The sequence below is a fragment of the Babjeviella inositovora genome (assembly GCF_001661335.1).
Source record: "Babjeviella inositovora NRRL Y-12698 unplaced genomic scaffold BABINscaffold_4, whole genome shotgun sequence".
Taxonomy (NCBI): domain Eukaryota; kingdom Fungi; phylum Ascomycota; class Pichiomycetes; order Serinales; genus Babjeviella; species Babjeviella inositovora.
This window is the reverse complement of record NW_017566841.1, coordinates 467,020-481,547: the sequence shown is the minus strand read 5'-3', so window position 1 is coordinate 481,547 and position 14,528 is coordinate 467,020. Positions and strand designations below refer to the sequence as shown.

At 49.0% G+C, this 14,528-nt stretch overlaps 6 protein-coding genes across 6 annotated transcripts; 5 read left to right on the top strand and 1 right to left on the bottom strand.

Moving 5' to 3' along the window:
- The first annotated feature begins 159 nt into the window (after positions 1-159).
- Positions 160-2,962, top strand: BABINDRAFT_175347 (uncharacterized protein). The gene has a single exon (XM_019130987.1). The coding sequence runs from the start codon at positions 451-453 to the stop codon at positions 2,656-2,658; it is 2,208 nt and encodes a 735-aa protein (XP_018986006.1). The 5' UTR covers positions 160-450; the 3' UTR covers positions 2,659-2,962.
- Positions 2,963-3,282: 320 nt separating this feature from the next.
- BABINDRAFT_160914 (uncharacterized protein) lies at positions 3,283-6,583 on the top strand. The gene has a single exon (XM_019128533.1). It carries the CDS (start codon positions 3,427-3,429, stop codon positions 6,472-6,474), a length of 3,048 nt encoding a protein of 1,015 aa, XP_018986005.1. The 5' UTR covers positions 3,283-3,426; the 3' UTR covers positions 6,475-6,583.
- A 508-nt stretch (positions 6,584-7,091) lies between these two features.
- Positions 7,092-8,336, top strand: RPN6 (proteasome regulatory particle lid subunit; the record flags this gene model as incomplete). The annotated part of the gene is made up of 1 exon (XM_019132614.1): positions 7,092-8,336. One exon carries the CDS (start codon positions 7,092-7,094, stop codon positions 8,334-8,336), a length of 1,245 nt encoding a protein of 414 aa, XP_018986004.1.
- A 985-nt stretch (positions 8,337-9,321) lies between these two features.
- On the bottom strand, positions 9,322-10,816 carry RAM1 (protein farnesyltransferase). The gene has a single exon (XM_019128532.1). The coding sequence runs from the start codon at positions 10,718-10,720 to the stop codon at positions 9,518-9,520; it is 1,203 nt and encodes a 400-aa protein (XP_018986003.1). The 5' UTR covers positions 10,721-10,816; the 3' UTR covers positions 9,322-9,517.
- Positions 10,817-10,923: 107 nt separating this feature from the next.
- On the top strand, positions 10,924-13,658 carry RIM13 (Rim13p). Its single transcript, XM_019126984.1, has one exon. It carries the CDS (start codon positions 11,049-11,051, stop codon positions 13,272-13,274), a length of 2,226 nt encoding a protein of 741 aa, XP_018986002.1. The 5' UTR covers positions 10,924-11,048; the 3' UTR covers positions 13,275-13,658.
- RFA2 (Rfa2p) lies at positions 13,649-14,479 on the top strand (the record flags this gene model as incomplete). The annotated part of the gene is made up of 2 exons (XM_019130414.1): positions 13,649-13,655; positions 13,704-14,479. 2 exons carry the CDS (start codon positions 13,649-13,651, stop codon positions 14,477-14,479), a joined length of 783 nt encoding a protein of 260 aa, XP_018986001.1.
- Positions 14,480-14,528: the final 49 nt, after the last annotated feature.

Genomic DNA, 14,528 nt, shown 5'->3' with positions numbered 1-14,528 from the left:
TCATACAAAGTAAATCAGACTCTTGTAATAGGGCTTTTATCCTACTCCTACAAACCCCTGATACCCACTTGAATTAGATTAGGGGTATGCATAAGACCCGCATCCTGCGTGTAATCATCAGCGTCTCATGTAGGAGGTCTTATTGTATCCAAACACACCCTCTACCCTTCCATAGCTCATATTATACCATCCCTAGAGTTTTATCACAGAAGAATTACTCTTTTACCTAATATATCCCGTTTCGCCGTACTACTGAGTGCATCAGACCCTAATTGACGAGACAAGCGATCCAAGACATAAAACTTGGCACCCTCCCGCGAATTATGTCGGCACTGCGTGACGTGCACCTACCAGCATTGACGCTGACAAAAGCGCTCGTTTTGATATCGAAACCGACTTGCCAGACCGTTTCACTCCAATTCTCTTCTCTCCCCATACACCTTACCATCCATGCCAATTCGCTTACTTGAACCCTTCCTCTTCGATAACAATGTCATTGGGACATTTCCCACTGAGATCTTGCGCCATGCGCGCGTCGGGATCGACGTGGAGCATTACGTACAAAAGTACCTCTACAACAAGCGTTTCCCGTTCCTCGAAGCTATAGGCGGGGCTCCACAGGCGCTCTTCCGCCAGCTTGATACGGACCTTACACTTTTCAAAGATCTTGGTATCACGCCGACGTTTGTGTTCAGCGGAATCTCTGTGTTGGCAAACCAGCATGCGCGTGACGCAGCCGCGCGTGGTATCGCGTTGACGCCGGCTGAGAAGCACCGCAGCGACACGTGGAACAAGTACTACGTGGGTGCAAGTAACCCTGCATCTGAGCATATTGAAGCATTCCGCGAATACAACGCGCCGCCGAGTATTTCACCATTCTTTCTTGACATTGTACACTTTTTCCAGGAGCGAGAGGTGCAGTACATGGTAGCGCCGTACTCCGCATGGGCGCAGTTGGCATACCTCTACACGGATGAGTATGTAGACGCGCTCTTTGGGCCTACGGAACTTCTCTTTGCAGACAAGGTGGACAAGTTTATCGTGTCACTTGACACACCTGCGAAAGAGTTTCGTTTTGTGGACAAGCGCCGCCTTTTCCTGGAGTTCCAGATCCACCAGCGGCAGTTCAACCAAGCAGCAGCGATGTGTGGCTTCGATGCGCAGCCTGAGGTTTTGCCGTTTCTTCCACCGGCCGCATTTGTTGCACCATTCAAGTACTGCCTCGATCTTCTCTACACGGGAGTGGACTTACACCAGCACGTGCTCAACATGAACGACCCGCGGCTGGCAGAGATCTTTGAAAAAGCATTACTTGCGATCCAGCTCGCCCCAGTGATGAAGCTGAATGGGTTGGTCGAGCTTGCGATAAACGCCCCGGAGCCGGCACAGGTCCCCAACGATGCGCATGAGATCATCAGCCAGCGCTTGCCATCTGAGTTACTCTTCTACCAACGCTATGGTTTGATCCGTCCGAAGATGTTGGAGGCGATTGTGTTCGGCAAGAAGGATGTACGCCCGCCGTTTGCGGGTGGCTCCACCAAATCCTATCGTCAGCTCATAGCAAGCAATGTAGACCTCATCGACAAGGAATTTGGCTTGTTGACTGGCTTGTTGACGCGCTATTACCAGTTCAAGAAGATCCCGTTGAACTTGTGGTTCGAGGACGGCAGTAAGGCCGTTGAGTTGAACACTCGCACGAACCCATCGGCTTATTTGCGCGTGCGCCACTGGTACGTCAAGACGGAGCGCACGGACTTTAGCTTGGTGGAGTTCCTTGGAGACTTGAACGACGATTATCTTGCCACGCACGTCAACCGCGAGAAGATTGAGGAAGATAATTTGTTGAGTTCCTCCAGCGACATCGTTTCGACCGCCTTGCTCAGAGCGTTAGACCTCATGGGGTATATCCAGGATGGCAAGTTGACCGCATGGGGGCAGATTTTGGCCGGTACTCCTGGTGATGAGCTGTTAGTGTACCTCCTCCTCTTGGTCAAGGCTAATGTCTTGAAGCTCTCGGACCAGTTCACCCCGCGTCTCCAGCACTTTTCCGAAACCAAGAAACACAAGCTCTTGCAGGCCGTGGACCTGACGTTCAGGTGTGCTACGTTCACTGCAGCCGAACAGGAGAGCTTGATGATAGTCACACGTGTGTTGGCAATGGTGGAGACCTCGGTACCCAAGCCGGTATCGTACCAGGGCCCGATCTCAAAGTCGTTGTTGGCGTTCCGCAGTCATGTAGAATTTATCCAAGACGCGTTCCGGTCCGTCGTGGAGGTTGCCACCGTCACATCCTTATGCAACAGCGAAACCAACGTCAGGTTGGTATATAACGATAAGGACTGGATGAAGTTGAGCGCGCAGTTACCGTTCGGCAAGTGCGTTGCTAACACCACCATGGGTGCGTTGGTGGATCTCTATGCAGAGCTTGTCAAGAACAATGCCGGTGACGTTGCCAAGGCTAAGGAGCAGCTCAATTTGGTGTGCCAGTCCTCCTACATTCAGGTTGCGGATATTGAGCGGTCCTTATTTGGTGACGGGCTCCGTTTCTGGGGCGACTTTATGGATTCCATTGAACGTATCCGTACTGCCAACTTAATCGATTCTGAGTACCACCTGAAGCTTATGGAGGCCGACAAGTGGTTGAAATCGATTGTCTAGTAAATAGCTTCATACATATGGAGAGAAAATAAAGGGAGTTTTTTTTTCCGTTAATCTACATGAATAAAAAAATGCAAATGCAGTATCAGCGGAGACTTGCAGATTATACAGTGAAAGTGGGTGTTGTGTACGGGAGGGAGGTTAAGGAGTTGTGATTACCCTATCTTTTTCCATTAACAGCACATTCTATCCAGAAATCCCTGCTGGAGGAACTGAACCCAGTAATTCCCTCTCAGACATTTATTTACTATTTTAATAGAATCTTCATTCTTGGCTGACGTCAGGCTACCGGAGCTGGTTTAGGTGCAGGACATGCCTCGAATGACGAACCTGACATAAGCGAAGCAACACACTGCTGTTAACGGACATGGCTTGTGGTTTTTTAATATTTTGACTCATGTTCTGGTTCCATTGTGAGTTTATCAAAATAGAGGCCCCGGATCCTTATTCAGTCTGGTAGCGAATAATTATTATCGGTTAATGCTTCGTACGATCGTGTGTGTGTTCCTGCCATGCACGACCTGTGTGTACCTTTTACCGGTTTAGTATATTTTCCCATGTCTCTTTATCCTGCCAGCCACGCTTTTACGCCTAACAAGCCTTGTGCTTAGGCCCCTGGTCCAACTTTGTTGAGGTGCCAAAAATACATCGCTTTGGATCACAAAAGTCAAAGTAGATCACTTCAGGACCTAGGATTTTTACACGTCTCTATCCGGTTCTCAGGCTTACCGGGTATCATATTTTATCACGTTTATTTTATCAGGCATCATGAAACAGAGCCAAGTGCCACCACTACCATTCCGAGTGAAGACGACGCATTCGTGGCCAGGCGAGGTGAGCGGCGATTTGGGGTTTGTGGAGGGCGACATTATCGAAGTTTTGTCGTTCGTAGACGACGAGTGGTGGATGGGAAAACTCAAGCGCAACCAGCTCCTGGGGATTTTTCCGTCTGACTTTGTCACCATTGTCGAAGATAAGCTCAACCAAAGCATGCGGGTAGATATGAGAGCCAGCACGGCTCCGCGCCCTAAAGACCAGTCTATGCGGCAGACGGACAAGCTCTTGAAGAGCCCCAAATCGCCTAGCCCCGTCCCGGAACAACCAGATGGATACTACGAAGACGAAGAGGTGGTGGATCCCTACGGCTTCTCCTTCCGGTCTTCAAAAAACAAATTCGACTACCAGCAGTTGACCAAAGAGGAATACCTTCAGTTGCAGAACTTGCAGTTGCAACAGCAGCAGATCCAGCTTCAGCAGCAGCTTCTCAGACAGCAACGAATGCCAAAGTCCGCCAGCGTGCAGGCGTTAGACCGCGTTCGCCGCGCGGGAATGCCTACCTCACAGAGCGACAACAACTTGACCCGCAGCCCAAGTCCCCAGAAGCAAGGCTTTATGAGCTATGATGGGTACTACATGGAGCCAAGTCCAAAAAACGGGGGTGAGAGAAACAGACAAAGCCCTAGGGGTCAACCGAAATCCCATGACAGTGGCCCCCCCGGGTGGAATCACACCGGAGCCCAAGAATCTCGTTACACTTCTAGACCTCGCGATGGTAGCTCACAGTCTAGACTTCCTGAAAATGGATTTAATGGCTCCACACCTCAATCGCATACTCGTTCTAACCACGCCCGTGATATTCGCTCCTATCCCCCAACAGATGAAAGCCTTTCCTCTAGATACGACGTTCATTCCACTGTCTCTGGCAAAGCACACTCTAATCACTCTAAATCTAACGATATCTCTACCCCCTCGAGCTTTGCCGCATCGACAATGTACCATGCAACTCTTGAAACCGACGAGTCCGACTTCAGCGATGCACCACCGCTTCCGCCAAAACACGCGGTGCCGCGCTACAAGAGTAGCAACAACATTACCGGAATGCTCGAACCACCTCGCGACAGCTTCATACCTTACGACGCGGACGACCTCCGGATGTCGTTGTTGAAGGCAAAAATGGCAAACGATGAGGTTCATGATGAGAAGCTTATGCGTGTGCTCCAGGACTCAGAGAAGGCTCCTGGAGCGGTTTCGATGACTACCTCGCACTTGGGATACTCAACACAGTCTCAAGACAGCGAGATCTCCATCCGCTCGGACTTTAGCGCTACAAGCGCTGGCTCCTTTGCACAGCACAAATTCCGCCGCGTGATAGATGAGAAGAAACAGATGATCGAGGAGGGTCAGTCTGCGGGAGCGACTCTCCAACAACAGAAGGAAATCATCGACAGTATCTTCGAGATCGATAAGAAGTCGCGCCACCCGAACTTTTTGAAGAAGATTTTTGCAAAGGAAAAGGGTGCGGCACCGGCATTACCCCTCGAGCACAGGTTGACGCAGCTCAAGTTGACGGAGGACACATTCCAGGCGGAGTTGAACCGGATGAACACGTTGAAGCTGAAGGACAAACAAGACCGGTCGAAACGGGTAAACGAGGAAGAAAATGTGATTTTGAAGCCGTTCGACTTCATCAATGAGATCAACAAGAACGAAGTGGACGAGCTGCGCATGGAGGAGCCGCCATACTTGTTCTGGCAAAATAAACAGAACCCGTACAACAGCTTTGACGTCACCAAAAGGTTCTTGGCCTCGTTCCACGCCCCTGACTTGCGGACCTTCCTCCAGGAAGTGGATGCGCACTTCCAGAACCACACGTTGGAGAAGATCAAGACAGTGTTCTACAAGCTCGTAGAATTCAGTCTTTTGGAGGAAGTCTCGGAGAAAATCTCTGTGGCGCGGCCGCTGCAGAAGTTGGACGCGCTTTTCGCAGCACACCGCGGTACGCTCTATGAGCTCAACTACTTGTTCAAAAAGATGCTCGACGGGCTCCGCATCGAAAGTGAGGTGGTGCTTGGTTACATGAAGAAACCAGAAGCGCTCAACGATACTCTTATCATCAACCATTGTTGGGTGTCAGTGTTGGTGAACGGGGAGTACCGGATGATCGACTACCTCCTCTTCAAAAACCACGCGATGATGAACCGCACGTCATACAACGACTTCTACTTCTTGACCAAACCCTTGGACTTGATCCACACCCACATTCCATCGATGATTGACTCCCAGCACATTGTGCCACCCGTCGACTTGCTCATCTCGTTGTCGTTGCCGTACTGCTATTCGGGCTACCACCGCTACGCGTTGCACCTCCTCAACTTCAACAATGGTTTAACTAAGTTGAAGGATCACGAGTTTTTTGAAATCGATGTCCAGCTCCCCTACGATGTGGAGGTCTTCACCCACATCAAGACCGCCGACGGCACCGAGCACAACGATTTGACCCTCTGCCAAATCTTGTGGAGGCGCGACAAACGCATTGCCCGAATCAAAGCCTTATTGCCGCCAAAAACCGCTTCGGGCTTCCTCCAGGTATTTGCAGGCCCCAAGGGTGTCCAAAAGACCTTGAACAATGTTCACGAACTTGCAGTCGTCATCCCGTTGCACCACAAGGGTGAGTATAAGGCCATCGAATTTGTCTCGCGCTATCCGACGAACCAGAGCAAAGCTAACGACTTGTACATTAAACAGCCTCAGATCAACAACGTCTTGAATCGCAACACCTATACGTTCCAGATCTTTCAACACCCATCGAAGTTGCTCATGGCGGACTCTCCGTACCTCGGGTGCAAGTTAGGCTTACAGACCCCGAGCGGAAAGCTCATCCCGCTTAAGAAGGAAGCAAACGGCAAGCCCTATGGGATGTATGAACTTTCCATCAGGATCAACGAGGTGGGAACATACCGTGGTTTGGTAATGACCGACAGTGGAAACAGCTGGTGTGTGTTTGCCGCGTGGGAATGTGTCACCAATGATGCATAATGTTGGGCAGTTACATTTCGACATATTTAATAGCATTTTAGCATACTTTAATGAAATAGTTAATATTAACGAATGACTGGTATGAGGCTTGGAGATATACATATCGAATATATACACATATATACATATATATATTATTTACCACTATTTATGTATCATAAGTGGATAGGGGTTTAAAAATCCTCAGCTTAGTCTTTTGTGTATCAAAGAAAAAACACCGACTCTATTAAAATTTAAATATATTAACCCTACTTCATCAAATAACTTACGCTTGGAGCTATTGACTGAGTTCACAAATGTATCTCTAAGCGGTACATAGGCACTTTTGATAACGGTATGATATATGACAAAGTGCTTGAGGAAGTCTGTTATGCCTCATGGGTCAGCGTGATTTCCCCGAGTAAATTAGATAATTTGTTTCTGCATCAAAATCTTGGCTGGACTAAATCTTGACATAATATCTTAGGCAGCCTTAGAACTTTTCTGCTTCCGATTCTTCAGGTCGTGCGCCACACGCCTCCTCGACTGTGGCAACCTGCGATGTACAATTCAAAAGTGCTCCACGCCACCTCACACTCCAACAATCCAATTCCACACTACACATATCCATTAACATCATGTCATTAGAAGAAGCCAGACAGGCAATCGTCAACAAGGACCTCGCTCTCGCGGAGGCCACGTACACGCATATCTTGACCCAGAAGACAGATGACAGCAAGCTCGCGCAGCAGCAGGAGTTGGCGGCGATGGAGTTGGGGAAGTTATACCGAGACAACCAGAAGACAGAGCAGTTGGTGGCGTTGATCGCGCAGGCACGCGCGAACCTTGGGGCGCTCGCTAAGTCAAAGATGGCAAAGATCCTCAAGCTCTTGATTGAGATGCTCAACGACCTTCCGAACGCGTTGGATTTGCAGATCCAAGCCACCAAGGAGTCCATTGAGTGGGCTCTCGAGCAGAAGTTGTCGTTTTTAAGACAGACCTTGCAGTTGAAGCTTGCAGCGTTGTTGTTTACGAAGACGCACTACAGCGAATCTGTGGCGATTCTCAGCGCGTTGTTGAGCGAGTACAAGAAGCTTGACGACAAGTCGTCGTTGGTCGAGGTACAATTGCTTGAAGCCAAGAACTATCACGCGCTCAGAAATCTTGCAAAGGCGCGCGCTTCGTTGACGTCCGCGCGCACGTCCGCGAACTCTATCTTCTGCCCGACCTTGACCCAGGCGGAGTTGGACTGCATGAGTGGGATCTTGAACGCGGAAGACAAAGACTACAAGACGGCGTTCTCGTACTTTTATGAAGCGTTTGAGGGCTTCCATGCGCAGAATGACGGCCGCGCCGTGGCGGTGTTAAAGTACATGTTGTTGTCGAAGATCATGCTCAACTTGATAGATGAGGTCAATGCGTTATTGGGGAACAAGAACGTGGTGAAGTACACAAACCGCGAGATTGAGGCGATGAAGGCTGTGGCCACAGCCTACTCCAACAGGTCGTTGAAGGAGTTTGAGACAGCGTTAAGTGTGTATGGTGCGGAGTTAAAATCCGACCAAATAATTAGATCGCACTTTAGCGACTTGTACGACACGCTTTTGGAGCAGAACTTGGTCAAGGTGATTGAGCCGTTTTCCACGGTGGAGATCGACCACATTGCAAAGGTCATTGGTTTGGACATCAAGCAGGTTGAGGGCAAGTTGAGCCAGATGATCTTGGACAAGGTGTTCTACGGGGTTTTGGACCAAGGGAACGGCTGGTTGGTGATTTATGATAAGCCGAGAACGGATGCTACCTACGCCGCAAGCTTGGATATTATGAAGAGTTTGTCGAGTGCAGTGGATTTGTTATATGAGAAGGCGGCGACCTTGAACTAAGCTAACTGATGAAGCCAGGGTACAACTACTGAACCATGTGAAGACTGTAGTCCGGACCCTCAAGTAGCGCCCTGATTGATGCTCCAAACGACCAATGTGTATTCCAACATATAGAGAAGCTTCTGCTTTACTCCCCAATCCGCAATGGGAATGTATACTACTTTATATCTTATCATGAAAGATAGCATCTGTAGGTAAGTCATAAGCAGACGGATTGGGTACTTTATCTAGATAGGAACTTTGTCACAGGCTAGACCATTTCTGCACGGAAAGATCTGCTAGATGAGTCGGTTTTTCGACACGAGATGTATCTATGATATGACAACGATTGGACATAGGTATCTTTCCCAGCCCTGCTAATGACTCGACCAGTCCACACAAGCATCTTGAAGCGGATAAAAATTTATACCAGTACCCTATGGATAAACCAAGACTACTAAGTAGCCTCGCAATTCGAAGAGCGACATCCTACAAGTGTGAGATATATTGAAAAAAAACAGATGGAAGCAATACGTGACTAATATTGAAAAGCAGGAGAAAATTGTAATAGCAAATTGTTCTAATATATAATATATAGAAGGTTACAAGAAGAACCAATGAATAAATCACCAATACTGCCTCTAAAGGCCAATTCGTGTTAACTAATTTAACGGAGACAAGTTGAAGTACGTGTGGATAGAAAAAAAAATTCAGTCCCCTTGGCGTAATTATGAGGCATAATTTCTCCTCCTTTTTATTAGGTTCGGTCTGAATTGTATTATTTATCAATTACCACAGTAATATATAATTAGTGAAGCGTTTGGGTTCTATAACTCCGCCGTAGACTGGGAATTAAAGAGCCTAGATCAAACAGCCTTTTCTGTAATTCCTGATCCAACTGGTGGATTGTTATCAGCAAGGGAATCAAGAGTGAAATAGACGTCCGAATATAGATTTCCAGAACTAAGCAAGACGAGAATTTACGATACTACGATACAGCAAACATCAGAGAGCAAAATGAAATATATCCACAGAGGATAGAACTATAAACATACAGGGCTCTACCGAAAACCAACGAACTATTTTTTTTCGCTTACCCGCCATATTAGCTCCAGATCCAAGCAAACAAAAACGGCTCGCAGGCCTACACTGACTTCTTTACATTGTATCCTACAAAAAGAACCCCATCAGCTAAGCCATTATTATCTCATGCTTGCTCTACACGCCTCGGGGAAACCATCAGGGATGCCAAAAATTGGGTTGATCGCACGCACAAGATTCACCTGCTCCACTTCAACTATATCGCTCCTTGCCGGAACAGATCTGAAGCAGTAGGCGGCACTATCGATAATGCTGCTGCAATACTGCGCCTCGTCGAACACGGTCTCAGTCTGCACTGTGGCCAACCCGCAAAGCACGTAGTTGGTGTGGTAAAAGTCTGCATTCATCCCGGGCTTGTCTCTGAGTCCGCCTTTCTCAAACTGGCAGCAACTCAAGATATAGTGCTGCAATGCGGGCCTGTTGATGATGGATCTTTCGCCCAAGGCGACTTCGAGGAGAGGACCAACGGTGCCTACCCAGTGACTGTAGCACCCGTCCACCAACTTGTTGGTTCTGCCTGATAGCCCACCCTCCAGCGTATATTGTCTCGAGACGACCCACCGGGTCAAGCTATCAATGTTGCAGTGCTTTGAAAGTTCTCGTGGATGCCCAAGGAGACACAAACTGGCTACTGCACAGAAGGTGTATCCGCCGTGTGCCTCATCGAACGGAATACCGCCAAAGCCGCCTTCATAGGTCTGACAGGACTTTAGCCACGCCCCAGTTCCCTCCACCAACTCTGGGGTCATCACGTCTAAAAGAGAAGCCACAGTTAACACACAGTACACTGCACGTGTGTCCTTCTCGCCGCCCACATGCATCACGAAGGAGCCGTCTGCCTGCTTTAAAGTGAGAAGCCAGGGGTAGATTTGGTTCTTCATTGCACGCATCACATCCCAGTTCTTGGTCAAGGTTAGAGAGAGAATCGAGGCGTAGGTCGCTGCTGCATGACCTGTCTGACCAGGCCCACCGCCAATTCCTCCCTCGGGGTGGATATACCCCATAATTTTCTCCCTCACTTGGTCGCAAGTTTTTTGGTTCAATTCCTTCCGGAGAAGAAGCAACGAGTTGAGGATCCAGTAGAGAATCCAGGGGTTGGACGCGTCAAGTACGCAGAAATCGTGCGGAAGCGAGCCGAGTGAAATGGTCAAGAACTGAACGTGCTTCTTCGTGGCCAATGTGGGAAACTCTCCCAGTTCAAGTATCGTTTCGTAGATCTGCTTGATGTCCAGCTGGACCCGGTCCTTCTCGATGGTAGTTTTGGTTTCGAGTGTGTCGTGTATGGTCGTTTCGGCCTCACACATCGTTAGCAATGTTTCGAGGCTGATGTCGGTGTCTGTAGAGATTTGCTCGGAGGTCACAACGGGACGTTTTTTCCCTAGGAGGTTCAAGACGTAGTTGAGCGTTTCAGGAGTGGGGTTGACCATGGCTAATGATGATGTGTTGTTTGTGCACCGGGGGTTGATGCCTTCTCCAACTTGATTGAGCCGGCCCAATCGGGTAATTATGCTGATACAGATTTTTTTTCAGTGGGGTGCTCTTGTGTGAAGTGCGGCGTGGGGGCAGACACGTGACAGCGTCTTTCAAAGCGGCACGAGGTTTTCTACAGGGAACACCCAATGAACCCCATTCATGATGTCGTCACTACAGACAGATAAGGATGTGGATACCGCTTTAAGGTTGATTGAGTCTAGCAAGCTTGACTACAGCTTGAATAATGCCACACAGGCAAAGCTCCACGCGTTAAAGGCGATCAAGCTTCTCAACCCGATCCTCAAGAACCTTGCAGGCGAGCTGGACACCAATCACTTGGCTTGGCTTCAGCACATCTGTCAAGACATTTTTGCATTTTATGAAGCTATCAGTACACAAAGAGCGCTATCGTTTGATGAGCAGTTGCAGTGGCTCGGCTCTAAGATTAACGGCAACCAGTTTCCGCCCTCCACGGCGGCAAACTTCTTTGTGGCCAGCGTACAATCCACCGAAGACCCCTTGAGGCTTGCGCCGCTGCAGGAGAACCAGCTTGACGGATGGAAGTCCACTTCTGAGATGTTCCCTGACCAGGACTGGGTGACTGAGCGGGGCATCGAGGACATCGCTCAAGACGCGCTATCTGACTGTTCAGTAGTGGCATCGCTCATTTCTATTATCAATAATGATGGGAATCTTGCTAAAAGTTGTATCACGCCGCATCGCCGTAGTCCAAAGTACTGTGTGGCGCTCTTTGCCAATGGGTGCCGGCGTCAAACCGTCATTGATGATCGCTTGCCGGTGCTCAAAGATGGCTCTTATATATACACACGGTCGCTTACAAACCCTCTCATTGTTTGGCCGGCGTTGGTTGAAAAGGCGTATCTTAAGCTCCGGGGCTACGGCTACGACTTTATCGGCTCCAACAGTGCGTTTGACACGTACTCGCTCATTGGCTGGGTTCCCGAGTTAGTGCCCATCGAAAACGGCCGGTTTCCCCGGTGGGAGGCCCTCTACCTCGCCTTCAAGGAGAAGACGCTTTTGGTATGCATCGGGACCGGAAAGCTTTCGGCGGAGGTTTCGCGAGACTTGGGGCTCATCTCGGAGCACGACTACGCCATCACCGATCTCCGCGTCAGCAACGAAATCCGACAGGTGTTGGTGAAGAACCCCTGGCACAACCTGGGCAGAGAAATGTGGTTTGACGAGTCTGACCTATACTACTTCAACGTCTTGTATCTCTCGTGGTCCCCACAGCTTTATCCGTACCAAGAGTCTGTCAATTTCTTGTACACATCCCAAACGTCGTGTCCAGACAACTATATCGGGCTCCCACAATACTCCATCACCGCAGGCAGCGACATTCTTAATGTTGCATTGCTTCTAGAAATGCATATGGGGATGAAGCCTGAGCTAGAGGTCGCTAGTGTGAACCTATTGGTGTTTGAAACATCGGGTGAACGGCTTCTCCAGCGAGCAAACTTTCTTTACAAGGGATTCCACTTGGAAAAATCGCGGTATAAAAATGCCTTCTTCAAGTTAGCCCCAGGAAAGCTGTGCACCATTGTCATCACCAGCGCCCAGTCTCAGCGTTTCAGTTTAACTGCGTTTTCCAATCGTCCGTTACAGTTGCAGAAGAGCGAATATAAACAACCCCACCAGGAGGTAGTGCGGGGCACGTGGGATGTGAAGAGTGCCGGTGGAAATTGGTCAAACTCCTCGTACATCTACAACCCACAGTACGAGCTAGTGGTGAGCGAGCCGGATACTCGCTTCAACTTGGCTATATGGACAGATGCGGAGCGGTACGTCAATTTACACGTGTTCCACCGTGAAGGGACCAGCCTCCTTGAGACAATCAAAACCTTTGACAGCGCCAGGGCCATTGTCAACGGTAAGTACAATCTCTCGAGCCAGATCCATGAAAACGTCTACTTGCCTCCCGGAAAATACACCTTGGTTGTGTCGACATACGACCCAGTGGTGATGGCGCCGTTTTCCGTGTTTGCCGATTCCAACAAGAGGATTGACATTCGCCGATTATCTTCGACATTGGGCCTCTTCTCCAAGAAAGAGGTCTTTCGGGGTGCAGGTCCTTTCCGGTACAAGTTTTCGCTCCAGCGCCAGACGGATGTCGTGGTCTGCGCTACGTCTGAAGAAGGGCTGCGCCTCCGGATCTCGGTGTGCGAGGCTTCTATGATTGACTATGTCGCCGGCTACCAGGGCGCGATTCGCACGGAATACGAAGAGTCCCGGTATGGCGTCTTCTGTGAGGCTGGGGGACTCAAACAGGGCCAGTACGTTGTGTTGGTTGAGAAACAGGGGGATGGGGAGGGGTGTGTGCTTGAAATTGGCAGCAGTGTGGATATTTTCAAGATTTCCCACTAAAAAAATATTCGGGGTTATTCCTTTTAAAGCTGTTGCTGGGTTCTATGTGTGTTTCTTCAGCATAGTTCCTTCTACATCTCTTAGGTAGTGTCCTATATTGTAAACTCCTTTCTTTATGTTAAATTTTTCACATTGCAGTGCTCTACACCGATGTACCCTACTTGTGTATTAGTTTTCTGTCCGGCTTAATTCACCCATCAGAGTACTCTTTTAGTGGCGTATCCTAAAGTAGCAAGTGTGGCTTATAGGTGGGTGGCGTGGTGGCGACAAATTTCCCGTTCACGCGTCGCACAAAAGACGCGTATTTTTTTTTCAACAAACAAAACTTGGTCTTCCAAGTATCTGCTCTTTCTAGACTACTAGTACAACACAGAATGACTTGTAAGTTCCAATATATCTATTGAAAGAGTTCAGTTACTAACGGCACAGCATACCAAAACCATAACAATAACTACTCCGGTGGCGACTACAACGGTGGCGCTGGCGGCTTCTCCAACAGTAACTACAACGACACGACCTCTGCTGGCGGGTTTGGAGAGAGTTCGCAGTCCAAACCAGCGTTGAGACAGTCCATCACGCCGGTCACGCTCAAGCAGATCTCCCGGAGCACGCAATTAGTCCCAGATGGCGAATTTACTGTCGGGAACTTGGAGTTGAGCATGGTGTCATTTGTCGGGATTATTAGAAACGTTATTGACAACACGGGGAACGTAGTTTTGACGGTGGAAGACGGTACTGGTTCGATGGATATCAAGTTATGGGTGGATAGCACTGATTCTGCTGTACCGCCGAATTACGAACTCAACAAGTACGCACACTTCACAGGGTCGTTGAGGCAGTTTGGGGGTAAGAAGACGGTGCAGAATGCGACCGTCAAACAAATCATCGACCACAACGAGGTTACGTACCACTTTTTATCTGCCATTGAGGCGTATTTGGCGTCTCAGGGCGCCACCCAGAAGAACCAGTCCGAAGGCTTGTTTGTATCTGGTCCAGACGGTAGCGAGATGGGCAAGAGTGATGTTGACCGCGTCTATAGCTTCATCACTCAGAGAGCTGGAAGCATGCCAGAAGGTGTACCTATGCAATTGATTGCCACCTCATTGGGCTTGAGAGATGACGAGGTTACTGGCTACTGCCAGAGATTAACGGAGGACGGCAAGATTTACCAGGGCTACGATGACAATGGGTACCTTGCCATTTGAGCGGTTATCTTCTGCATCCTACCCTGTTTGTAATACCAATTTTTAATTA